Genomic DNA, 26,698 nt, shown 5'->3' with positions numbered 1-26,698 from the left:
CCCCTACTGGGTGAGGCTTGGGAGAGGTCACTGCTGTACGTGTCCTGCTCGGCAACGATCCCAAGTGAGTCTGTTTGGGGAGGAGAGGGACAGAGGACAGCAGGGCCAGGCGGCAGGGGCCGGGGGGCCGACCGACTCCACATTCCTGACACCCTTATGGTAACAGGACACCCGCCCAAGTCCAGGCGTGCGTCACACCAGATGGCAGGGACGCACAGGCCCAGGGGACGGTTCAGACCAGGGTGCTTTTCTCTGCAGGTCTTGGAGAACGTCTCTGTGGCAACCAAGCCAGGTGGCAGGAAGTCGCAATGCCCTCACACTGACCTTCCCTCGGGCTGGGGACTCGTGACTCGGGGCATGGCTGGGGTGCAGAGGGCAAACCTATGCTCAGGAGACCCCCATCTGCACCAGGATGGCCACATCAGGTCACCCATGGGCCATTTCAAGGAAGCTTCCAAGTGGCCAGGAATGCCCTGTCCACTGTGCTGGGTGACAGAGCTGGGCTTGAGCTGGAGGGCAGGGTGTGCAACTCTCCCTGGACCAGAACAGTTGATCTTGGACCTGGTATCTCATCTGCTGTGATGGTGAATCATCTGAGAGTGAGAACAAACTCCGTGAAACCCAGCCCCACAGTGCCAGGGCACAGAAGGGACGGGAGAATTCCAGCCTGCCCTGGCCCTGGCAGCCCCATGGCAAGTGGCCTTAGACGCAGCCTGCACTGGGGCTGGGGTGCACCGTGCCCCCTTGCCATCAAGATGAAGCCTTGAGAACCAGTGCCCGAGGGCAGTTCTTCTCCACTGGGTCCTCAGGGACCTTGCAGGCCAGTTCCCCAAGTTCCTCCCTTTGAACTGACTGAGATGAAAACAACATGCTGAGGCTTTGTAATCCAACCCCTTTGGGACAGGATTCCCGGAGTCTGCGCTGGCTGCTTCCCATTACTGCAGGGCTGTTATCTGGTGGCTATCAAGGGGGGATGAGCCTGCTGTGCTCACTACACACTCACCCACCCTCTCAGCAGCTCCAGGAATGAGTCTGGGGAAGGCTCAGGGTGCTGGGGGCCTGGGTGCACTGCTGCGTGGGGCCCAGGAAGGGCCAGGCAGAGGCTGGAGTACACACAAGGAGGCTGGACGTGACGGTGAGTCCGGAGACGCAGGAAGATAGCACCCCACACACACACACACACACACTCACCCCCACACACACACACACTCACCCCCACACACACCCACACACACACACACACTCACCCACACACACACACACACTCACCCACACACTCACACATTCACACATACCCCCACACCCCCCACACACACACTCACCCACACCCACATACCCACACACCCACTCACACACACACACACCCACACACACCCACATACCCACACACCCACTCACACACACACACACACTCACACACACACCCACACTCACCCACACACCCACACACACACTCACACACACACACACACTCACACACACACACACACTCACACACACACACACCCAGTCTGCAGTTGATGTGTTACAGCGGCCAGGACACATAGGACTCTATCAGACATCTGCATCTTACAGACCTCGTGCAGGGTAGGGAGGACGGGCTCCTGGCTCCTGCCCTGCCAGGCACAGGAATAAGGAGTCTGGTAGTGAGGCCATAGCACTGGCTCCACCAGGGACACCTCAAAATGTGCGTTCCTAGAGCTCACCACACAGCAACAGACAACAGATGGCCCCATCCAAAAGTGGGGAGAGGACATGGTCAGAATATTCACCAAGGAAGAGATCCAAAAGGCCAACAGACATAAGGAATACTGTTCTATGTCTCTGACTGTCAGAAAAATGCAAATAAAGACAACAATGAGATACCACTTCACTCCTGTGAGAATGTCAGACATCAGAAAAGGTAACAGCAGCAAATGCTGGAGAGGGTGTGGGGTCAAAGGAACCTTCCTGCACTGCTGGTGGGAATGTTCTCCAGCCTCTGTGGAGAGCAGTCTGGAGAACTCTCAGAAGGCTAGAAATGGACCTACCCTATGACCCTGCAATTCCTCTCCTGGGGATAGATCCTAAGGAACCCAACACACCCATCCAAAAAGATCTGTGTGCACATATGTTCTTGGCAGCACAATGTGTAACAGCCCAAACCTAGAAGCAACCCAGGTGTCTATCCAAGAACAGATGAGTGGCTGAGCAAGTTGTGGTCTAGATACACAATGGGGGGAAAAAAGGCAAAACAGACAAAACCAGAAATGAACAAACAGATTCTAAGACTTTGGGAAGACTCTGGTGGTTATCTCTGGGAGGTGGGAGGGTGGGCGCACAGAACCCTGGTGGTGTGGGACTAGACTCTGCGGTCTTATCATCTTACATCCCACTGTAAACCTCAAATAAAAAATGTGGGGCTGGGTCACATGTCACAGCGCACAAGGGCCCGGGTTCGAGCCCCAGGTCCCCACCTGCAGGGGGAAAGCTTTGCGAGTGGTGCAGCAGGGCTGCAGGCGTCTCTCTGTCTCACTCCCTCTCTACCTCCCCCATTTCAATTTCTGGCTGTCTCTTTCCAATAAAATAAAGACAATTTTTTACAAATTAAAAAATGACTTGCAAACAGAAGCCCAATCGTTGGGCCCAAGGGAGGACACTGGTGAGTCTCCCTGCGGAACCGTTGCTGGGGGGGGAGGGAGGGGCTACCCCGCAGGGCAGCTAGAGAGGCCGTCCTCGCTATGGGGCCAGACCCGTGGAGGCCGTCAGCGGGGCTGGAGGGATGGGGCTGTGCCCAGGGTGTGGTCCACAGCCTGCCTGGCAGCCCCTCTGCAGGAAGGCTGTCCTGTGGCCTCCCACCCTGTCCCGCACAAGGTGCCAAGGCTGATGTCACCTCCTTTCCCCGAGCTGCCCTTCTCTCATCACCTGGAATGAGCGGCCCTCTGTAGATGAAAGGGAAGAGGCCCACAGGTTCCTTCAATCCTCCTGTCCTGATGACAGAAAGGCCAGCACATGGCCTCACAAGAATGCTCCCGCCCCAGGCGGGTGGGCCTGGCGGGCAGACGGACAAACGACTGGACAAGCGGACAGGGCATCGGGAGGGCATCCCGACACTGCCTCCCTGCCACCCCCTCTAGGTGCCTGTGTGTGGTCATCTTTCTCTCTCTGGCCGCATCCACGGGGAGCCCCTGGACTGGGCAGCAGAGCAGCCTTGACCACAGTCCGCATCCCTGTCCCCCACCCCTGCTATAAAGGGGAAACTGAGGGTCTACCTGTGAAGTCACACTGAGTCCATGGTGGCTGGGGCCTGAGAACTGAAGCCACTCACGGAGCTGGACGGTGTGCGTGGCTCTCTTCCACAAGCACTGTGTGAGCCACTGTCCTTATGTCACAGGTGACAAACACAGAAGTGCGAAGGAAAGGTCAAGAGGCTCAGAGCTTCAGTGCTGTAGTGTCTGCCTCTCTGCTCTGTCTCTGCCTCTAACTTAGAGAAGCCCCAACAAGGACCAAAAACCAGAAACAAAGGGTCTTGGCGCTCGCTCGTGTGGGTCTGTACGCAGCCCAAGCTCTGTGCGTTCACAATCCGCAGGGCGCTGGAGAGGTCCAGGAACTCGCTCTCCACCCTGCAGACCAGGTCACCCTGAGGCCCACTCCTGGCGGGCTCCCCAGCCAGAGAACTGACTCACTTGGTTCTGATGCACAGCTCCAGGGGTGGGACCAGCTCTCTGCTTCTGTTTTCCGGGGCGATCTGGGTGGTGTCTGGGGAGACAGAGGGAAGAGCCACATGCCTGTCAGCTCAGACTCCTGACCCCAGGACCCACAGCCTGGTGTAGCGCGTCTCCTCTACCACTGGTCCCCACTCTCGGGCTGTCCCCTGGAAGCTGCAACACCTGTCTCGACGGTCTCCACCTCTGACCTCTCTCCCACCCTCCTGCACCCCTTCAGCTACCAGCACCTCCTTCCTGAGAACACAGCTGAGCCCTAGAGCGGTGTCCTGAGTTCCCCAGCTGCTCGGAGGCTCGCTTTCCCTGCCTCCGACCCACCTATCAGCCCGAGGCCCGGCGCCCCCTTCCCTTGGGAAGACCACGGACCCTCCAGTGGAGGCCCCATCCCGACACCGGGGTCTCTGTCGTGTCCCGTCTGCCCCGGGCCCCCGGGGCGCGGGGGGAGGGCATGAGGGGCGGGCTCACCCACGGTCAGCCGGATCTGCTCCTGCTGGTTGGCGAGGCCGTCGTAGTAGTACAGGTCAAAGAACCTCTCGGCCCGCCAGTCCCGCAGGAGCTCCGGCTGCAGGCTGAACAGCACGCTGAAATGGCTCTCGCTGCACACCACCCAGATGGGGAACCTCGGCGTCTTCAGGAAGCAGCCGACCTGAACGGGGCAGAGGAGGGCACACCGTCCTGGAGAGCCCGGCCTGAGCCCTTCTGTCACCATCCCAGGGGCTGCTGGGTAGCCCGGTGTGTGGGGGATGGGCTCCGGATGGCACTCCGTGAAGCAAGCGCCCTGCTTCGAAAGGTCCCTCTGGAGTCTCCCTTCCCCACAACAACACCTTCTAGCTGCTTCATCCAAGCCCTCCCCGCCCCACCCACACAGCCCCGGGGAGCCCCCACCAGCACGTAAGAGCGATTTAGCACACGTGACCCCTAGCTCAGACATCTACCTCCGCCCACCCCACCCCAGAGCGCTTCTTTGCCGTCCGTCTTCCCTTCCCTTCAAAACCCGCATCATTAAATCACCTATCAGAGGAAGGCTCAGAACCCCAGCTCCATCAGCACCCAGACAGAGGACAGACAGAGGTGGCAGTGCTGTCCTGAGTGGCCTGGAGGGGAGGACAGGGTTGGATCAGGGAGGAAACGGGGGCAACTATGCACAGATGTGGACAGATGGTTGCAGAGAAGAGGACTGGCCCATGTCTGCAGCCTTGGGGAACTGCGGTGGCCTGCAGTGGGGAGACTGACGATTCAGACCTGTGGTCGTGGGAACGGCATGGACTTAAACCCTGTTGACATGTAATTGTGTAAAACAAAAAAGCAACAAATCACCTCTCAGGGAGTGGAATGACGCCCTCCTAGTTTCCGTGTGGCGTGGCATGAACTGGGCTCTAGGTACCACCCACCGGTGCTGCTCTGCCCCCAGCATGCTTGGGGCAGCGGGATCTAAGCCAACAAAAGCAAAAGCTTGATGAACAAGGTCATTGGAGTAGATGGAGTAGGACTTGAACTAGGGTTTGACCTTGGAGTCAGGTGGAAACTGGAGCTGTGAGGACCTGGGGGACATCACAGACATTCAGGGAACAGAGAGGCCTTTGGGGAAGACAGCAGGGAAAGGTGAGGACACTGAGATGAGGTTTCCTTTTGGAAAGTTCAAGGTCAGTGGGGCCTCAGGGGAGGCAGACACACAGACCGTGTGTGTCTCTGTTCCTCTACTCTGCTCACACGGGGAAGGGGGGCCTGAGACCACCTCAAGTCCTGCTCCAGGTGCTTGGCAGCTCTGTCCTTCTCACGTCTCTCCCAGGACCTCCTTGGACAGTGCCTCTCCCCAGCGGGGCCTGGTTTATTCAGTTCTCTACGTGCCTTGCTGCGGGCTGACTCTGGGCTAATCCCCGCGCAGCACATGGATTAAGGAAAGAATGGGAGTTATTTTCCCAGTGGGGCGGAGGGCGTACCTTCCCCGGGACCTGCCTCGGAATACTGGCCGGTAGTCTTCCTCAGGCCCTGGAGTCGGCCAGGGACCAGCCTCCGGGCCAGGTGCAGAGCATGTGTGTTCAGAGGGCACCGAGCCGGTCTGCAGAGCAAGGCTGGCCTGGGGGGCATCGGGCCCCCGCCGCAGTGTCCCTCCTCACTCAGTGTCCAGGCACCAGGTCGGCAGGGCACTCGCTCCTGCCCCGTGTGACCACAGAGTGTGAGGGTGGCGCGGGATTCTTGGTGCAGTGTAGGGGGCAGGAGGTAGCTTAAAGGACCTGGCTGGACATGCCTAAGACCTGCTGCCTGGCTTCCGTTCCAGGCTCCAAAGAGGATTTTGTTTTGCAGACGCCCCTCACGGCCAGACGAGAAAACGTACCCGTGTGTCAGCAACTGTGCTGTAGACCCCCAACCCCCAGTAGAATGATCTTAAGGAAAAGTCATGTTTGACCAGAGCTGGGAAGAAATTTTAACAACACTTCTCCACTGAAGGGACTGCCTGGAACAGGAAGATGGGAGGGGACCCAGTGCTTCACAGAAGGAAAAGGGGCCTCCAGTCCTCCAGGGAGCAGCAGGCCTAAGGAAAGTTCCCGCAGGGGACGGAGGGAAAGGGCAGCTGGTTCTTTGCACAACAGTGAAGCGATTAAGGCTGAAGGAGCTACCCAGAGCTTTCAGAAATAAGTTTTGTCACTCAGAGCCCCTCCCTTCTAAGTGGGGGACATTTTCCAAAGATAAAATTCACTCCCTTCGGATTGTTGGGCAGTGGAACCGACTCCCAGGGCCTGGACGGAGGCTGGGGAGTGGCACAAGCCGGGCACAAGCTGGGGCTTATTAAATGGCTGCTGTTGGCTTTAAATGTGGTATTTGTTTTCTAATGAGAGAGAAGCCGGAGTCTGGCTTACAGTGCCGCCTCAGGGTGCCAGTCATGACAGTCTTTTCCCTAACCATTATGCTGTCTCCCCAGGCCTAACTGGGGGTTCTTAAATCTTCTGGGGTCATCACTGGGGCTCAGTGCCTGCCTGACAACTCGACCACTCTGCCCTTGGCAGACCAGTTCCTGCCTTTTTCTCTCTACCCTCAGCCCCACCCCAGCCTCTGCCTTTCTCCTCTCCCCCTGCTCCTTTCCTCTCTTTTCCTCCCCTCCCCTCCCTGCTCCTTTCCTCTCCTCTCCTTTTTTTCTGATAGAGACAGACAGGAGGAAGAGAGAGAGGAGGAAACTGAGATAGATGGAAAGAAAGGGGAGTGAGAGATGGAAAGAAAGAAAGAAAGAAAGAAAGAAAGAAAGAAAGAAAGAAAGGCAGGCTATATAAAGAGACCTGCAGTCCTGCTCCACCACTGACGAAGCTTGGCCCCTGCAGTGGGGCCAGGGGCTTGAGCCCAAGTCCTCGCACCCGGTAATGTGTGGGTTCTACCCAGTACAGCACTGCCAGGCCCAGGAGTTCCAATCTAAAAGGATCAACATCTGTGGCCAGGGGACATCTGAGGTCAGGGCGCAGAGCAGAGGACTCACCAACATGAGGTTAGTGGTGTGAGATGGACTCTTGGAAAAGGAGGGAAGGACAGCCAGGCAGCAGCACAGGTCAAGCACACACAGCACAAAGCACAGGCCCACACAAGGATCCCATTCCTCCGGATCCCCACCTGCGGGGGGGGGGGAGGGGGGGTGCTGTCCCTTCACAAGTGGTGAAGCAGGTCTGCAGGTGTCTGTCTGTCTGTCTCTCTCTCTCTCCCTTTCTTCTCAATTTCTCTCTGTCCTATCCAAAAAAAAATGGAAAAAAATGGCCACAGGAGCAGTGGATTCATAGTGCTGGCACTGAGCCCCAGCGATAACCCAGGAGACAAATAAATAAATAAGTAAGAGAAAGAAGAGAAGAGACAGGTGGCGGTGCACCTGGTTGAGTGTACATGCTACACAATGAGCAAGGAGGACCCAGGTTCAAGCCCCCGGTCCCCACCTGTAGGGGAAACGTTTCCCGAGTAGTGGAGCAGGGCTCTAAATGTTTCTCTCTCCCTCTCCCTCTCCCTCTCGTTGACTCCCAGTTCCTCTCTGTCTCTATCCAAAGGAAATATATGTATGACCTCCAGGGTTATCACTGGGGCTTGGTGACTGCACTACGAAACCACTGCTCCTGGAGGCTATTTTTTCCCATTTTTGTTGCCCTTGTTGTTTTTATTGCCGTCATTGTTGGATAGGACAGAGAGACATGGAGAGAGGAGGGGAAGACAGAGAGGGGGAGAGAAAGACAGACACCTGCAGACCTGCTTCACCGCCGGTGAAGCGACTCCCCTGCAGGTGGGGAGCCGGGGGTTCGAACCGGGATCCTTACGCCGGTCCTTGTGCTTTGCGCCACGTGCACTTAACCTGCTGCGCTACCTACCGCCTAGCCCCCAAAAGTCCTTTTCAAGTAACCTTCTCCAGGGCATGGAATTGGCCAGTTTGGGATGTCAACTAGATGCCCTTTTTCTTTTTATTTATTGGACAGACACAACCAGAAACCAAGACAGGGGAGATAAAGAGGGAGGGAGAAAGAGAGACACCTGCAGGCTTGCTTCACTGCTCATGAAGGTGCCCCCCACCTGGGGAGCAGGGGCTCGAACCCTGATCTCTGTGCATTGTAACACGTGCAGTCAAGCAGGTTGCACCATCACTGGGCCGCTATATGCCCATTCTTGATGGCACTGAAGCTGACCTCCTCAAGCCTCCTGTGATGAGACTGGACCCGCTCAGGGAGCCGTTGAGAGACCTCCCCCCAGACCCCTCCGCCTTCTGAGCGCCGGTACCTGGCACACATCGTAGTGCTCAAAGAGGGACAGGAAGCCAACGTCACTGCGTGCAGTGATGCCTTTGAGAAGCGTGACACTCCCATCCCCAGAGTTCAGCTCCACCGTGTCGTTGAAAACGTTGGAGACCGCTCTCCCGGTCAGGAGCAGATTGACAAGTTCCTGTTGATGAGAGAAAGGGGAAAGGCCTTGTTGAGTCTCTGCATGAGTTGCTGTCAGGGTGACAGGGAGAGCAGGAACAAGAAACAAAGGAAGGAAGGCAGGGAGGGCAGGATCAGAGGGGACCGTGGCCCCAGCGTTCCCACAAGGTGTCAGAGAAGGCTGCCAGGCCTTCCGCTCAGGAGCCTGGAGGCCTTCAGTGGTCTTGCTTCACAGGCACTCACGGGGCAGCATCTGTGCGCTGGGTCTACCCCAGCTGGGCGTGGGGCAGGGGAGGGTCTTGGTGGAGCAAAACAAACTGCGGTCTAAAATAGGGGCTCAGGTCAGCTTGTGCCCACATGGCTCAAGTTCAGCACAGGGTATCACTGGGGCAAGAAAAATGTGTGCTCAGATGACCTCACCGTGTGCCCTGGGAGCCCCCTCCCCAGAGCCCTGCCCCACCAGGGAGAGACAGAGACGGGCTGGGGGTGTGGACCCACCTGCCAACACCCAGGTCCATCGGAGAACCAACTACGGAAGCCAGAACTCCCACCTTCTGCTCCCCATAAAGAATTTGGGTCCATCCTCCCAGAGGGGGAGAAATGTCAGGGGAAGATGCCCAGAGGGGTTCTGAACCCCAACTCCCATCAGGATCCGGGGCCCGGAGAGAAGAGAAAAAAGGGAGGAGTGTTTGTGTAATAATAGGTGTAGGTGTGACTTAAAAAGTAAGAGAAGATGGGACCCCCCCAAAGGAGGGCAAATATATACAAATACAGACAGACAGACAGTTGTAGAAATAACAGTTGACCCGTATCTGTGGCTTTAGGAGAACTGCAGTAGCTTCCGATGGAGGGGATGGGGACACAGAGCTGTGGTGGTGGGAACAGTGTGGAGTCGATCCCTGTTATCCTGTCATCTTTTAAATCAATATTAAATCACTAATAAAAAAAAAAAAAGAAATTTTTTTTCTTAAAAAAAAAAAAAGGAGAAAAAAGGAAAATGTGTGTCCAGATCATCACGGGCCTCGGGCCTGAGTCAGAGCAACTCCGTAGAGAAATGACATTTGGGTGGGCCTTGAAAGAGGGTGCTTTTTTTTTTTTTAATTTTAAATTATTTGAGAATCAAAAGAAGCTGTAAAAATAGTACAGAGAGTTCCTGTGTACCCTTCACCCAGCTTCCCCCAACGATAACATCTTAAGAGAACATGATCGGCACCAGGAAACCGCCGGGCACAAGACCCATAACTCAGCTCCGGGCTCGTGTGGGCTGCACTGGCGACAGCGGGGTCTTCAGTCAGGGAGGCAGATCAGGGCCCAGCGGGAGCACGGTGGAGGAGGCGGGGAAGCCCAGTCCAGCTCCAGCCCTGGCTGACCTCCGTCTGCTACACGGCCTGAGGGACACACCCAGTAGGCCAACAAGGCTGCCGACCTCAGACCAGAGGAGGGGCACACAGAGGGGACTCCTCTGAGGGCCTCTTTCTGCACGGGGTGAAGGCGCTCGGGGCACTTAGTGTGTCACCTCCTGTCAGGAATGAGGGGACTGGGCCCACGGGTAGGGGAGCACGTGGCCCGGCCGTGCAGCTGCTGTGTGGCAGGAGTGGGCTTCTGGGCCCGTTCTCCCGCCCCCGCCGTCCTGAGCTCCTCTTTTTCCCACGATGCTGCAAGGTGCCACCCGGCTGGATGGATTCCGGCGGTGGGCAGCAGCGGAGTACGTGCCGCCCAGCTGAGGAGGGCGCGGCGGGGGTCTCGCCTGGGGCTCAGGCACGCCGGCCCTCTCTGGGTCCCTCCAGCCAGCAGGCAGTGGTCTCCCCACGTGCACTGGCCCTTTCCTCAGCCCTCCTCTCGAGGGCGGGGTTCACAGAAGCTTCTCCCCCTGGACTGTGAGCCGCACGTCTGCCTGGCCTTGATTGCTCCTGCCCTCCATGCCAACACCCCTGTCCCAGTGACAGTGCGAGAGGCCTCAGCTGATGGCCGCAGAGGGACCCCCTGTTGGAGAGACACTGTGGGGGCCTCACTGCGTCCGGGCAGAGGAAATGAGAAAGACGTCTGGAGGAAATTCTCCACGAGAAACTGCACCTCAGAGGCTCCTGGAGGGGGCGTGGCCTGTTTTGGGGGGGGTCAATTTTTCTCATCTGGCTTTCCTTTCTTTTAAAAAATATTCTGATTGTCATTAGTGAGCTGGATAGAGACAGAGAGAAATTGAGAGGCTAGGAGGAGCGAGACAGAGACCTGCAGGCCTGCTTCACTGCTTGTGAAGTTTTCTCTCCCTGCAGGTGGGGACCAGGGGCTTGAACCTGGGTCCTTGCGTGTGGTGACGTGCGTGCTCATCCTTGTGTGCCACCGTCCAACGTTCCCCCATCTGATTTTTCAAGAGGGAAAAAGAAAGATTCCTGGCTGGCTCAACATCTGGGGCATCCCCCCAACCTGTCTCCTGGCAGGAAGATTTTGCAAAAATAGAGGAGAAGCTGCTGCTCAGGGACCGGGTGGAGGCGCAGTGGGTGAAGCGCACGTGGCATGACGCACAAGGACCAGAGTAAAGACCCTGGTCTGAGCCCCCAGCCCCCCACCTACAGGGGAGTCGCTTCCCAAGTGGTGAAGTAGGTCTGCTGGTGTCTGTCTTTCTCTCTCCTCTCTCTCTCTCCTCTCTCTCTCTCCGCTCCCCTTTCAATTTCTCTCTGTCCTATCCAATTAAAATGGGGAAAATGGCCACAGGAGCAGTGGATTTATAGTGCCAGCTATCTTGCTGGCCCAGGGATAACCCTGGAGGTGAAGAAGGAGAAGGAGGAGGAGGAGGAAGAAGAGGAGGTGGAGGAGGAGGAGGAGGAGGAGGAGGAGAAGCTGCTCTAGAACCATGGGCACAAAACTCCCACCATGGCTAAGCTCTCAGTGGTCGTACATTCCCACGCTACTCCAAGTGTGGTCTGTGGACTGGCGTCATCACCCTGTCCAGGGAGCTTGTTGGGAAGTCAGAGTCTGGGTGAGGGCAATTTGGCTCTCCAGGGTTGATTCACTGGTCTGGCTGGCTGGGTGGGTGTCCCCTTCCTCCCTCACCGCTCCATGTGCGTCCTTCCCGGAGCTGTGCGCTCTGTGGAAGAGGACGGCCTTCTCCGAACAGAGATGGACTGGTCCCCCGACCCAGGGTATCCAAGAGGTAACTGCTCCCCTGCTAGACCCTCCGTTGTTGGGCAGTGACGTGGAGGAGAGAGAGAGGAGGTCCGGAGCAGAGAGGGAACACAATTCTTTATACGCACGGGCACCTCAGAGTTGGGTGAGAGCGCAGCGGTTCGGGCCACGTGGAGCTAGCCAAAATGGCCGCCTCGCGCACCACCCTTCCCTGCGTCTAATCATCGAGGTGAAAAGCGGAAGAAGAAGGGCTTTATAGGGCAAAAACTGGGAGTGATGAGCCAGGACAGGATTGGTTGGGAAAGGCACTCCGAGAATGTCCCAACTCTCGCGGGAACTGGCAATAGCCTGAGGGGACAACATGGCAGATGTGACTGCATCTGCACAATTTCCCAGCACTCCATACAAACTCTCACGGAATCGAGAACCTCAGGAGCCAGGCCTGCCAGGTCTGTGTGCACAGAGGAAGTTTCAGGAGCGCCGGCCGATATAGGGTCATCCTGCAAACAGGGAAACGGAGGCCCAGCAAGGGAAGCAAACCAGGCTGGCTCATCCCCCTCACGCCAAGCAACAAACAGGGCTCTGCATCTGGGCAGGAGCAGGCCTGGCACCCTCTGCACAGGACAGACTGACCACGCCTGCATCACATCCTCTCTGCCTGCCCAAGGTGCTCACACAGGGAGGACAGACTGGTGGTGCAAGGATCTAGGCCTGAGCCCCCGGCTCCCCACCTGCAGGGATGACGCTTTATAAGCGGCGAAGCAGGTCTGCTGATGTCTCTCCTTCTCTCTCTCTTTCTATCCCCCCCTCCTCTCTCAATTTCTCTCTGTCCTGTCCAAGAAAATGAAAAAATGGTCACTAAGAGCAATGCATTCCTAGTGCTGGCACTGAGCCCCAGTGATAACCCTAAAGGTGAGAGAGAGAGAGAGAGAGAGAGAGAGAGCAACCCAGGAGGGACTCAGGCTCTAGGAAGGTGGGTGCCGGTCAGCCTCATGATGTCCTGGACAAACAGTTAGCCAGGGCAGGGGGAGACAGCATAATGCAAAGAGACTCTCATGCCTGAGGCTCCAAAGTCCCTGGTTCAATCCACAACTGATTAGTGCTCTGGTAAAAAAAAAAAAAAAAAAAGGAGAAGAAGGAGGAGGAGGAGGAGGAGGAGGAGGAGAAGGAGAAGGAGGAGAAGAAGGGGGAGAAGAAGGAGGAGAAGGAGGAGGTCAGATAGGCCAGGGCCTGCAGGACAAGTGGGGGCTCAGGGAGACCAAGCCGCTGAAGCCAAGGTCTGCCAAGGGTCAATTTCTGCTCTGTGTTGCTGTCCCTGGGCCTTGATGGCTCTATGCTGACATTTTCAGGTAGAAAGAGACAGACAGACAGACAGACAGACAGACAGACAGACAGACAGAAGGAGGGGCCGGGTGGTGGCGCACCTGGTTAGCACACCCATTACAGTGCAAAAGAACCCGGGTTCTAGCCCCTGGTCCCCACCTGCAGGGAGGAAGCTTCACAAGAGGTGAAACAGGGCTGCAGGTGTCTCTCTGTCTCTCCCCCTTCTCTATCTCTGCCTCCCTCTCAATTTCTCTCTCTATATATATTCAATAAGAAATAAAGATCTAAAAGAAAAGAGAAAGAAGGCGAGAAGGTGAGAGGGAAAGACGCCACAGCCCAGAAGCTTCTTCCAGTGCAGGCGCCCCTCCCAGCTGAGCTATCTTGCTGGCTCAGGACAGGTTGTCCTTCCCCACCAGGGCTGTCACTGGAGCTCAGTGGCCGCACGACTCCACCACTCCCAGCAGCCACTGTTTTTTTCTAAATAGAGGGTGAGAGAGATAGAGGGGAAAGAGGCAGAGAAAGGAGAGACACTTGAGCACCTCCCTGCCACTTGTGAAACTCCACCCCTCACCCCGATCCAAACCCCAGCAGGCCCTACAGCACGTTAGCGCGTGCACTCTACTGGGTGAGCCTCTGTTGGATCTGCGGGCCGGACGTGGGGGAGGTGTGGGCAGGACCTGGCCTCCAGGGTTGACGTCACTGGCGGCATCGGGAGAGGACTCCCTGGCCACTCGGTGACGGTGACACGTGGGGACCGGCAGCTGTGTCAGGACCCCTCTGTGCTCCCCCCACCCCCGAGCTCCCCTGAAGGCCCCCTAGTGAGGATGCGGGAGGGAGGCTGTTGCACAGACAGTGCTCGGCACGCGCGCACACGCACGCACACGCACAGAAACACGTGTGCACACGCACAGGGCTGTGCGGTCTTCTCCCCAGCCTGTTGCCCGCAGCCCTGCATGGTCAGCACGCACACTGGACACAGCAGGGGTCTGCAAACGGGGCCACACCCAGCACTCTTTCCAGGGCTCCATCGTGTGGCTGATGGGCCCAGACAGACAGACAGACAGACAGACAGAGAGGAGACTCTTTGGTGCTCCTGACCTGTGTGCAGTAGCCGTGGGCTCCAATCAGGTGGCTGGTGGGGACATCGAAGTCCTGGCGGACGCTGGAAAACACACGAGCGAAGGGCTGTTAGCGGGGCCCGGGAGGTGGGGCAGTGCAGTCAGGGTCGGACTCTCCGGCACCAGGCCCCACGTTCAAGCCCCAGCGTCGCCTGTGCCACAATGAAGTTCTGATTATTCTCCTCCTCCCCCCGCTTCTCTCTCAGTGATACACAGAGCAAGGACTGTTTTTATTGTCACCAGGGTTATCACTGGGGCTCCGTGAGTGCATGAGGCACCCAGCGCTCCCAGTGGTCACTTATTCATTTTTGGATAGAGCTGGAGAGAAATTGAGAGGAAGGGAGAGGCAGAGAGAGAAGAGAGAGACACCTGCAGCCCTGCTTCACCACTCATGAAGCTTGCCCCTGCAGGTGGGGACTGGGGGCTTGAACCTGGGTCCTTGTGCATGGAAGCAGATGCGTTCTACCAGATATGCCCCACCGGTGGCCCAGTACCAATAAACACATCCTTCAAAACACGACGGAAGAGAGCTAGTGGTGTTGGTGTGACTCTGTTGGCCTCAGGTGTCTCGGGAAGCCTGCTGCATGGCCAGGGCTCCCAGGCTTCCAAGCTGAGGCCCAGAACTTTGGACTTGGCGGGATCCCTGAGAGCGCTGTGCTCGGGGCTGGAGCTCAGGGCCTCGCAAGCAGAGCTGTGCTCTGGGGGCAGCCTTCACACTGCCTTCACCCGATGCTGTGCTGACAGCAGCAGAGAGCAGAGACACAAGTGGGACAGAGAATAGCTCCCCGGGTGGGAAACATGGCACCCTCCAGCCACCTCCCAACTGCTGCTGACTCACCAACACTGGGAGTGGGGGACATCCCTTCTCCCCAAACCCCCATGGCCACCAGCTCTCCCGTCTGTCCAAAGGGAGAAGGGCAAGAGAAGCCGCTCAGCTGGACCAGACACCAGCCCTGTGGTACGTGCATCCCGAGAACCCTGGAGGCTGTGGTCTTTCTGTCTGTCTGTCTCTCTGCCTGGAAAAGCTGGCCAGGAGTGCTAAAACCCCAGCAATGACAATTCCTAAGAACGGGAGCTGATTTTGCTATCTTGTTACAGCCTCAAAGAACAGCCAGCCCTGGCCCTGGCCGTGCTGTCTGTCTCCCCTGAGCCCTAAGAGGAAAGCACGGCTCGGAGGGGAGCCACTTGGAGGGGGTCAGCTCTCTGGATCTGGGGCTGGAGCTGGTAGGTGTCCAGCAGTCATTCCCAGAGCTCTGTTCCCCCCACACCAAGTCCCCACTATGCCTCTGCGTTCAGAACGGGGTCTCCCGAAAGGGCACAAAGTGAGGAAGAAATCCCTTTATCAAAGGGATTATCAAAAAGCAACCACACAAATCAAAAAGCAACCACACAAATCAAAAGAAAGTAATTTCTGGCTGGCTAGTGGCTTGCCCAGAAGAGAGCGCCCATTGACCTGAGCAAGGCCTCAGGTCTGAGCTCCTGACTTCACAAGGGAGGGCCACACAAGGGAGAAGCTTCAGGGTCGGGTAGTGACGCACCTGGCTGAGTGCGCTAGGACCCAGGTTCAAGCCCCCAGCCCCCACTTGCAGAGGGGAAGCTTCACTGGCAATGGGGCAGTGGTGCAGGGTCTTTCTCCCCACCCCTTCTCTGCCCTAGTAAATAAATAAGTAAATGAATAAAAACTCATAAAAGGGGGGCTTCATGAGTGTAGTGTGGTACTGTGATGTCTCTCCTCTCTCCACTCTCCCATCACCCCGCCTTTCAGTCCCTTTCTGGAAAAAAAGAAAAGAAACGTCTGCTGGGGGTAGGGGAATCATGCAGGCACTAAGCCCCAGCAAAATGTGGAATAAAAAAAAAGTTTCTGAAAACTCCAGGTTGCTAGCCCCAAAACTCAGGGTTCTCCCCAGACAGTATGTCTAGCCCACCTGCATGTTAGCTGTCAGAATCAGGAAAAATTACTAAAGTCATGGAACACACCTAAAATAGACTCCTAGCTTCTTCCTACATGGAGACCGCTAGTTTCACCTGCTGCATCCCTTGTTGGTCTGCTTCTAAATTCCGCTTCTAAGACCCCTTCTGTTGCATTGGTTTAATCCCCCCTGCTTAACACTGTGTTCTATTTACATCACCACTGTTAACTAAGCACCGCCCTGCCTCCAGGGCATTGGTTTAATCCCCCCTGCTTAACACTGTGTTCTATTTACAGAACCACTGTTAACTAAGCACCGCCCTGCCTCCAGGGCATTGGTTTAATCCCCCCTGCTTAACACTGTGTTCTATTTACATCACCACTGTTAACTAAGCACCGCCCTGCCTCCAGGGCATTGGTTTAATCCCCCCTGCTTAACACTGTGTTCTATTTACATCACCACTGTTAACTAAGCACCGCCCTGCCTCCAGGGCATTGGTTTAATCCTCACTGTTTTGCACACTTTTTCCTTCTCCCTGCCCCCTAGCCTACGTACATCCTCTTCGGACCTGACTCTTCCACCTCAGGATAGATAAGGACAGGATTGTGATTAGAGATAGCTTAGACTGTGCTGCACATGAATAAAGACTGAACTGCATACCACTCAGCCAGGAGTCCCTGATCGTCTCTCTCTCCCGCCCATGAAGCTAGCCCGACAATCCCTAACATTGGGTTTCTGTTTATTAATCATTTTGTCCTGCTTTACATCTTGCTGCCTTTCAGCCACCAAGTTGCAGGCTCTACTATGCCGCCAACCTGACTTCCTTGAGCAGACGCCCTCACCCATGTGTCCTGGAGCCTCCCCTCCCCAGAGCCCTGCCCCACTAGGGACAGACAGACACAGGCTGGGGGTGTGGGTCCACCTGCCAACACCCATGTCCATCGGAGAAGCAATGACAGAAGCCGGAACTCCCACCTTCTGCTCCCCATAAAGAATCTGGGTCCATGCTCCCAGAGGGATAAAGAACAGGGAAGCTTCCAATGGAGGGGATGGGACAGGGAATCTGGTGGTGGGAACCATGTGAAATCGTACCCCTGTTACCCTACAATCTTGTTCATCATTATTAAGTCACTAATTAAAAATACCTCAGGATTTCCTGGCTCTGGGTAGTGGTCCTGTTGCATATGTGGCCTCACTACCAGGGGGTAAATCTCCCTCACCCCTAACCCCAAAACCCTCCTGCAACCTACAGAGCCCGCTGGGACACTACTTCTCCTCATGTCCCTGCGTCAGTCCCCCGAGGAGACCGGGCATTACTGTGGAAGGCCGTGGAAGGCGTAAACAGGAAAGGAGCTGCCACGTAAGGACACGCGGAGAGACGGCCCTGTCAGCCCAGCCCCCAGCTCCAGCCGAGATTCACATCAGTTCACAGATGAGGAAAGGCCACATCTGTGACGCCAGGGAGAGCACAGGAGGTCAAGCAGCTGGGCCTCTCCTCTGCTGCACATGGGCCTGCCCACCCAGCACAGCACCCACAGCCGCCTCCGACCTGCCTCCTTCACCCCACGCCTAACAGAGCGCCCAGAGGCAGGACGGGCTGAACAATCGCGGAGTCTGTTTTTCCCCTTTGTGGGAGAGGCCTGGTCTCAATTTTCTGCTTTCCCTCTAAGATCTGCCGTTACGTCCGCACACCCTGGTCCCTGTAACCTTCCCAAAGGAAACTCAGAGACTCCAGCACCGTGACCTCTCAGGGAGAAATGCTTTCTTGTGGTCTGAGCAACCGGGGCCAAGAGGGGGCGGCTGGCGGGTCCCCAGGAGACGGGCTGGCCTTGGTGCACTGCAGGGGCCCCGCCAGGAACCACAAGGGCCTGGGGGTCCTGAGTATGGGTCTTGGAGGCTTGCCCAACAGAAAGATAGGCAGGCAGGCAGGCAGACAGGCCTGGGAAAGAGCTGGCCTTGCCGAGGGCAGCTCTGGGCTGGCTCCAGCTCAGGCCAAAGAACTGATGGAACCGCTCTACTCAGCGCCTGGCGGAGGCACACCCGGCTAAGCGCACACGGTACTCAGCGCAAGGACCTGCACAAGGATCCGAGTTCAAGCCCCCGGCTCCCCACCTGCAAGGAGGATGCTTAACAAATGGAGAAGCAGGTCTGCAGGTGTCTATCTTTCTCTCCCGCCTCTGTCTTCCCCTCCTCTCTCCATTTCTCTCTGTCCTGTCCAGTAAAATGGGAAAAAATGGCCACAGGAGCAGTGGATTCCCAGTGCTGACACCTCCAGAGATAACCCTGGAGGCAGTAAGACAAATAAACAAACAACTAAACCCACTCTCCCCCACCACAGCTACAGGCATCTTCTCAAGGGAAGACAACAGCCTCCAAGGAGCCCTGGGCGGAGCGACACGCACTGCGGGCTGCGGCCAGACTGCAGCTGTCAGGAGCGGCCTGGCCTCCATAAACCCTGTGCCTCGTGTTCACCGCGGGCCTGAGTGCCTGCGTCAGCCTGGAGCAAGGACGCCGGCAGGGAGCACAATAGGAGGAAGCGGTAATTGCATCCTTAGGTGCAAACACCATGGGAAGTTCAGCAGCGGGCTCAGATCTTAAAAAGGGAGGCCCATCTGCGTCTCCCATTAGGCCGTCTGGGAGACGCCAAGCAGCAGCCTTCGGATTAAGAGATTTACAGCTTTGGCAAATCTCGATGCCCGGGCCTCTTTCTAGGGGATTTCCCTGGAGAGCCAGCATCAGGGCTCCGGCACTTTGAAAAGGAACAAGGGCCTCGGCCACGGCACCCACAGCGGGCCCAAGCTGCAGCCCCGGCCTATGCAGCAACTGCAAAGCTCTCTTCTCTGGGACTCAAGTCTCCCCTTCTGGGAGACAGAAGTCTGGCGCAAGGTGAGGGGCCTAGGGGCCTAGGTGAAGGTGAAACAGCTCACTGGAAGAGTGTGCTGCTCTGGCAGGAGGAGACAGCATAATGGTTACGCATAGAGACTCTCATGCCTGAGGCTCCCAGGTTCAATCCCCCAGGCCACCATAAGCCAGAGCTGAGCAGAGCTGTAGTAAACAGTGTGCTGTTTTGTCATGCGAGACCCAGGTTCAAGCCTGGCCTCCACTGTGCTGAAGGGGAAGCCTGGCACTGTGGACTCCGCCACTCTCTCTGCTTCTCTGTCTCTCGCCCAGTCTCACATGTTGAAGCTCAGGTGCCCAGTAGTTCAGCTGGCGTCTCTCTGGAGATGTGGGAGCCCTTTAAGGCCCGGGTTGAGTGAAATGAGAGCTGTTGGCTGGGCCCTCACCCACTCTGACCGGGTCCTCTCCAGAAAAGGCTTACAGGCATAGTGAGCCACAAAAGACAAAAAGCAAGGCAAGGTGGTGTGAGGGCCCAGCGAGAAGACAGGAGAGAGAGAGAGAGAGAGAGAGAGAGAGAGAGAGAGAACAAGCCTGCCGAGGCCATGGGCCTAGACTTCCAGCCTCTGGAAATGGAAGACAACACACTTCTGACATTAACACCAAAGCGTCATAGACTATGCAGTGTGGGAGACTGAGCCTGGGACCTCGTGTTCTCCAGCCCCTTGCTCTTGCCACTGCACCACCTCCTGGGGTGTCAGACAATGAATCAGGCTGGGGACATGGCATGAGTTATGCAAAAAGGCCATTAGGTCTGAGGCACCAAAGGTCCCAGTTCAATTCCCCACCACCAGCCTGAGCTGAGCTGTGCTCCAGTATAAAAAATAAATAAATGGGGGGCCGGGTGGTGCACCTGGTTGAGCGCATGTATTACAGTGTGCAAGGACCCAGGTTCAAGCCCCCTGGTCCCCACCTGCAGGAGGAAAACTTCACGAGTGGTGAAGCAGGGCTACAGGTGTCTCTCTGTCTCTCTCCTTCTCTATTAATCCCCTCCCTCTTGATTTCTGGCCATCTCTATCCAATAAATAAAGATAATAATAAATAAAAAATAAAAGTATATATATTAAAACAGCAGCAACAAAAACAATAAATGTCTCTAGTGTAAGCTACCAAGAGTGCGAGACTTTGTTCTAGAGGCCTAGTGACTGAACACGTTTGATGGCCTCCAGCATCTGTTTCAAGCCAAACTCCTTCGACTGAAATGAGACGGAAGAGGCAGAGCCCTAGGGCCCTACCACCGAGACTGTGCCCGACTTGGACAGGGACAGCAGAACCCCAACGTCTTCAACAGCAAGCAGAGCCACTCTGGCTGCAGGTGCTGTGTGTGGTGTGGCCTAGGAGCCAGCCCAGGGCCGGGCGATGGCGCACCTGCTTGTGTGCACCTGCCACAGTGCTCAAGGACCCAGGTTCAAGCCCCTGGTCCCCACCTGCAGAGGGAAAGCTTTGTGAGTGGTGAAGCAGGGCTGTAGGTGTCTCTCTGTCTCTCTCCTTCTCTATCTTCCCCTTCCCTCTCAACTTTTCAGGCCTCTATCCAATAAATAAAGATAATAAAAAAAAGTATTAAAAAACAAAAAACCAGAAGCTCCCTCCAGGCAGACCCCGGAGCACTGAAACCTGGTCCCCACCCTTGGTGACTTGGGGCGTGGCTCAACCCTTTGCCTGAAGCCCCCCAACATGCATCAGAGCCTGTGAACCTGGACAATTTGGTGGAGGTTTCCTGACTTAAAGGAAGTGGCCTGGAAGCACAGCCTCGGCTCCAGTCTGTAGCTGCTCTCTCTCTCTCCTCTCTCTCTAGACCTGTGCCCTTGTTTTTAAGCCCAGCAGGCTGAAGCAGGGGGGTCTCCAGAGACCTCCTGGAACGTGGGTGAGTGTGCCTCCTCACAGGGCCCCTGCTGAAAGACATCAAGCCCCAAAGAGGCAGGAACTAACCTGGGAGGACCCACCAGGCTTCCCTCTACCTGACACTGAGGATGCTGCACCACACCCTCGGGGCCCGCTGAGAGGCCGCCCTCCCGCACAGCCTGCCACCCGCAGCCCTGTGTTTGGTGTGCCTTCGAGGCGGCAGCTGAGGGAGCCGGGTGGGCCTTCCAGCAACAGCCCTGGCCAGACTCAAGTCCAGCCGCGGCTCCCTCGGGCACGCTGTTCTCTGCGCGTCGGCTTCCCCACCCGCAGTCCAGAGACACCCGTGCCGGTGCCGGGACAGGCCGCGGTGAGAACTGAATGGGCTGGACTATATAAAGCACTTGGCACTCGGTAAATGTCACTTCCTTTTTCCTATGATAACAACGATCATAAAATTCATGAAAACAATGGCCGAGAGATCATGATTCCTGCACCCAAACTGCTCAGACCTCTGCCAAGAGCCCAGGAGGGGAGGCAGAAGTGGGAGAAGTGTAGCCAGACCCCCACCCGCAGGGTGCTTCACCTTGGTAGAGCAGGGCTGCAGGTCTAACTTTTGACTCTGCGCAAGTCCACGTGTATTGCTTCTCTAGGCCTCACATAGGAGTGAGAGCACCTGCTAGCTGCTCCTCCCCTTTCAATTTCTCTGCCCCAGTTGCCCTCAGTTTCTCCTCCAATAAAAAGAAAGGGAGAAAATATAAGGGAAATGGCCTCTGGAAGTGATGGGATCATCATGCAGGCACACAGCCTTAGTGACAATGCTGGTGGCAGAAAGAAAGAAAGAAAGAAAAGAAAAGAAGAAAAAAGAGAGAGAGAGCCTGCAGGGGGGGTCGCTTCCCAGGCGGTGAAGCAGGTCTGCAGGTGTCTGTCTTTCTCTCCCCCTCCTCTCTCCGTTTCTCTCTGTCCTATCCAAGAAACACCAGCATCAATAACAACAATAATAACTACAACAATAAAACAACAAGGGCAACAAAAGGAAATAAATAAATAAATATTTTTTAAAAAATAGCAATCACTAACAAGGAGTGTAGCATTCTATTGGATTTAGCATATGCTTCTAAAAAGAAAGGGGGGAAAAAGCTTTGTAATTGTGTCCTTCATGTTTTCCATTTAGAAAAAGAGAGAGAGAGAGAGAAAGGAGGGAAGGAAGGAAGGAAGGAAGGAAGGAAGGAAGGAAGGAAGGAAGGAAGGAAGGGGAAAGAAAGCAAGGGTGGAAGACAGAGAAGGGAGGGAGGGAGACAGAGAGGGAGACGGAGCCATGGCAGCCTGCAGAGGACGCTGTCTGCTGCTGAGGGCTCAGGGTGAGAGGCTGCCATCAGCTCACCCCGGTGCCAGGCCGCTGTGCCACCTATGCTTGACCCTCAGCAATGACCGCCTGCGAGAGCCTTGCGCATGTGGGGCCCTGCCGGAGGCCGCCGCGAGCCCTCGCGGGGCTGTCACGCTAATCTGCGCGGCTCTGCCTGCTGCAGGGAAGGCCTGCTCATCTTCATCTTCCAGGTGGTGGCCTAGAGAGCAAGGCTCTACATGTGGGCGTGGGGGGGGGGGTGCCTGGGTGGACAGGGATGGAAACAGGGGCCTGGTTGGGCGCACACATGACAGTGTATACGGACTTGGGTTCGAGCCCCTGGTCCCCACCCGCAGGGGGAAAGCTTCACGGGTAGTGAAGCAGGGCTGCAGGTGTCCTTCTCTCCTCCCCCCACCCAATCCCAGCATCACTATTGAGGGGATGTCAATTTACAAGGCTTTTGTTGTCACAAGGACTCATTCCCCCAAGACGGGTGTGTGTCAGGACATGTCACCCTCAGCCAAGCCACTGCCGTACTCCAGCTTAGGGACCTGGGCCCCCAACCTCCCCTTGGCAGTCTAGTCCTCTCTCCCTGCTTCTGGGGCCCCAAATCCACTGCAGCGACACTATAATTCTGCCCAGGGAGGGGCGCACCTGGCTGCTAAGTGCTCACACTACAGTGTGCAAGGACAGGGGTTCAAGCCCCTGGCCCCCACCTGCAAGGGGGAAGCTTCCCGAGTGGTGAAGCAGGGCTGCAGGGGTCTCTCTCCCTCTCTAGCTCCCCTTCCCTCTCAGTTCCAATAATAAAGTAAAAATAACTCTTTTAAAAATCACAATTCATAAAAAAAATTCCTTTGTGTTCTCCAAGTTATTTATTTTTTTTCAGCAAGGAGGAAAGAAACGGAGGGACAGAGGAGGGGGAGGAAGACCAAAGCTTCTAATGTGATAGAAGCCAGGCTCAAACTTGGTCATGTGCCTGGCAAAGTGAGCTCGCTACCACACTACCCAGGGGAGCTATGCTGCTGGCCCTCCCTACTAGGATTTTTTTCACCATTTGTGACTTAGCAGCGGTTTTCAAAATGGTGACTTTTCAGAGGTACAGTCTCACACTTACAGTGCAGGTGTGCCCCTCCTCACACCCAGCACCACAACTCCTGTGAGCCCAGTCCTGGGGCAGAGAGCCGGGGTCGGTCGGCCCTCACCAAGAACCGGGTCTCAGCGACTTCTAGGCCAGGGCTGACGCTCACACAGAAGAGCCACGCTGCTGTTGCCACCGGTCTCCTGAGAGCCAGGGAGTCGCGGGGCCTCACCCTCGGCTCCGGGCTGCCGCCGCTCGGGCCAACTGCAGCAGACAACGGCGATGACTGTTTGGAGCTGGGGTCCCCTCTGGGCGTGGACCCCGCCGAGCAAGCCGGCCTCGGGCAGCGCCCTGCTCTGCCATGTGCACAGCACAGGTTCAAGCCTGGCCCCCAACACCCTGAAGGAGGCTTTAGTGCTGTGGTCTCTTTCACTCTCTGTCTCCCTGTCTCCATCTTAAAAATAAGTAAAAAAATAAAATAAAATACAAGTGGTCTCCCCACGGTGCCCAGACCACCAGAGAGGAGGCAGTGCCAAGGCCCGCTTCTACCCCATGCCGGGTTCCGGCTCTTGCTGACTCCCGGGATGGGCGGAGGCACCCCACGCCCTGCTGTGCAGGCCTGGCTCAGAGTGGGCCCAGGCGCCACCACCCCTGGGGTCTGCCAACACACTGGGCAGAGCTCTGGACTGCGTGGCGTGGCGTGGAGCGCGTGCGAGCCAGCCCTTCCAAACTGGCTCTCCGGGCACCCACTCCGCCAGACTCTGCTGTGAGCGCCAGCACCCGGCCCCTCCCTGCCCTTCCAAACTGGCTCTCCGGGCACCCACTCCGCCAGGCTCTGCTGTGAGCGCCAGCACCCGGCCCCTCCCTGCCCTTCCAAACTGGCTCTCCGGGCACCCACTCCGCCAGGCTCTGCTGTGAGCGCCAGCACCCGGCCCCTCCCTGCCCTTCCAAACTGGCTCTCCGGGCACCCACTCCGCCAGGCTCTGCTGTGAGCGCCAGCACCCGGCCCCTCCCTGCCCTTCCAAACTGGCTCTCCGGGCACCCACTCCGCCAGGCTCTGCTGTGAGCGCCAGCACCCGGCCCCTCCCTGCCCTTCCAAACTGGCTCTCCGGGCACCCACTCCGCCAGGCTCTGCTGTGAGCGCCAGCACCCGGCCCCTCCCTGCCCTTCCAAACTGGCTCTCCGGGCACCCACTCCGCCAGGCTCTGCTGTGAGCGCCAGCACCCGGCCCCTCCCTGCCCTTCCAAACTGGCTCTCCGGGCACCCACTCCGCCAGGCTCTGCTGTGAGCGCCAGCACCCGGCCCCTCCCAGCCCTTCCAAACTGGCTCTCCGGGCACCCACTCCGCCAGGCTCTGCTGTGAGCGCCAGCACCCGGCCCCTCCCAGCCCTTCCAAACTGGCTCTCCGGGCACCCACTCCACCAGGCGCCGCCCCGCGGCCCCTGCCCCAAGCTCTGGCCCGAGAGTTGAGGGAGGAAGATACTCACAGCTCTGTGGTCCTGGACAGGATGGCGGACAAGGTGAGCAGGATGCAGCCATAGGGGCCCACTTCAAACTAGAGAGGAGGGAGCAGGGTGAGAAAGGGCAGCCGGCGGCACTATGGTGCTCAGGGACCTGGGTTCAAACCCCTGGTCCTCACCTACAGGGGAAGGTTCACAAATGGTGAGGCGGAGCTACCGGTGTTTCTCTATTACCCCCTCCCTCTCGGTCTCTCTGTCTCTATCCAGTAATGAGACATCAATAAAGAGGGAGAACCGGCCCCACTCCGTGTCTGGCACACACACACTCACACACACACACTCAGACACACTCACACACACACCACACACACTCACACCACACACACTCACACACACACACCACACACACTCACACACACACACCACACACTCATACACTAACACACACTCACACCACACACTCACACACCACACACTCACACACACACACCACACACTCACACACACTCACACCACACACTCAGACACACTCACACAAACACCACACACACTCACACCACACACACTCACACACACACACCACACACTCACACACTCACACTCACTCACACACACTCACACCACACACTCACACACACACTCACACACATACTCCACACACTCACACACACACACTCACACCACACACTCACACACACACACACTCACACACACACACCACACACTCACTCACTCACACACACACACTCACACCACACACACTCACACACACATTCACACCACACACACTCACACACACAAACACACACACACTCACACCACACACACACACTCACACCACACACACTCACACACACACACTCACACACACACACTCACTCACACACACACTCACACACACACTCACACCACACACACTCACACACACACACACACACTCACACACACTCACACCACACACACTCTCACACACACACTCACACACACACTCACACACACACCACACACTCACACACACACTCACACACACTCACACACACACACTCACACACACACTCACACACACACACACACTCACACCACACACACTCTCACACACACACACTCACACACACACACTCACACACACACTCACACACACACACCACACACTCACACACACACTCACACACACACTCACACACACACACACACAGGAACCCAGAAGGCCATAGGGGGCCCAGGGCAGCGGCTGTGCTGTCTCACCAGCCAGGCCCCCTAACGGACAGGACGTGACAAAGGAATAGCCGCACTGGGCCGCAGAACACAGCCATGGCTTCTGGCAGGGTCTGGAAACTCGGGACTCCACAGCAGCCGCACCGTGCAAGTGTCTTGCCTGCTGGAGGCCTGAGGGACGCTGTCGCCCTGGTCCTCAGCCAGGTGGCACCGGCTGCTGGCTGGAGGTGAGCAGCACAGTGGGGCAAGCGGCAGCTTCCAGCAAGGGACCGAGCGGGGGGCCTGACTGCTGAGCAGCAGGGAGCAGCCTGGGGCAGTGGGGAGACGCACAGTGCCAGTTCCTTTCGGTCCAGGATTGGTCAACAATTTGTTTGGCTCTATATGTTAACTCTCTTTTCAGTCACCAAGTTCCAGATGCTACCATGATGCCAACCAGACTTCCCTGGACAGACGACCCCACTAATGTGTCCTGGAGCTCTGCTTCCCCAGAGCCCTGCTCCACTAGGGAAAGAGAGAGGCAGGATGGGAGTGTGGATCCACCTGTCAACGCCCATGTTCAGCGGGGAAGCAGTGACAGAAGCCAGACCTTCCACCTTCTGCATCCCACAATGACCCTGGGTCCATACTCCCAGAGGGATAAAGAATAGGAAAGCTGTCAGGGAGGGGATGGGATACAGAGTTCTGGTGGTGGGAATTGTGTGGAGTTGTGCCCTTCTTATCCTACGGTTTTGTCAATGTTTCCTTTTTACAAATAAATAAAAAAGAAAAATAAATAAATGAATAAATACAGACCTAAGGAAGCCCACAAGAGGGCC

At 56.7% G+C, this 26,698-nt stretch overlaps 1 protein-coding gene across 3 annotated transcripts in view; it reads right to left on the bottom strand.

The window, feature by feature from the left end:
• MINDY4 (MINDY lysine 48 deubiquitinase 4) overlaps positions 1-26,698 on the bottom strand; it is a 124,282-nt gene that overhangs the window by 8,736 nt on the left and 88,848 nt on the right. For 2 of the 3 annotated variants that reach the window (XM_060195798.1, XM_060195799.1), the window contains 5 exons: positions 24,696-24,763; positions 14,123-14,186; positions 8,442-8,603; positions 4,170-4,350; positions 3,666-3,738 (listed from right to left, as the gene is read on the bottom strand). In XM_060195798.1, coding sequence (XP_060051781.1) covers positions 3,666-3,738; positions 4,170-4,350; positions 8,442-8,603; positions 14,123-14,186; positions 24,696-24,763 — 548 coding nt within the window. Of the gene's footprint in view, positions 1-3,665; positions 3,739-4,169; positions 4,351-4,715; positions 4,799-8,441; positions 8,604-14,122; positions 14,187-24,695; positions 24,764-26,698 lie in introns of those variants that run through there. The other variant, XM_060195801.1, reaches the window with a different exon arrangement.

Source organism: Erinaceus europaeus, chromosome 8, assembly GCF_950295315.1.
Source record: "Erinaceus europaeus chromosome 8, mEriEur2.1, whole genome shotgun sequence".
In the NCBI taxonomy this organism is placed as follows: Eukaryota; Metazoa; Chordata; class Mammalia; order Eulipotyphla; family Erinaceidae; genus Erinaceus; species Erinaceus europaeus.
The sequence above is the reverse complement of the archived record's forward strand: the minus strand, read 5'-3'. Positions and strand labels throughout refer to the sequence as shown.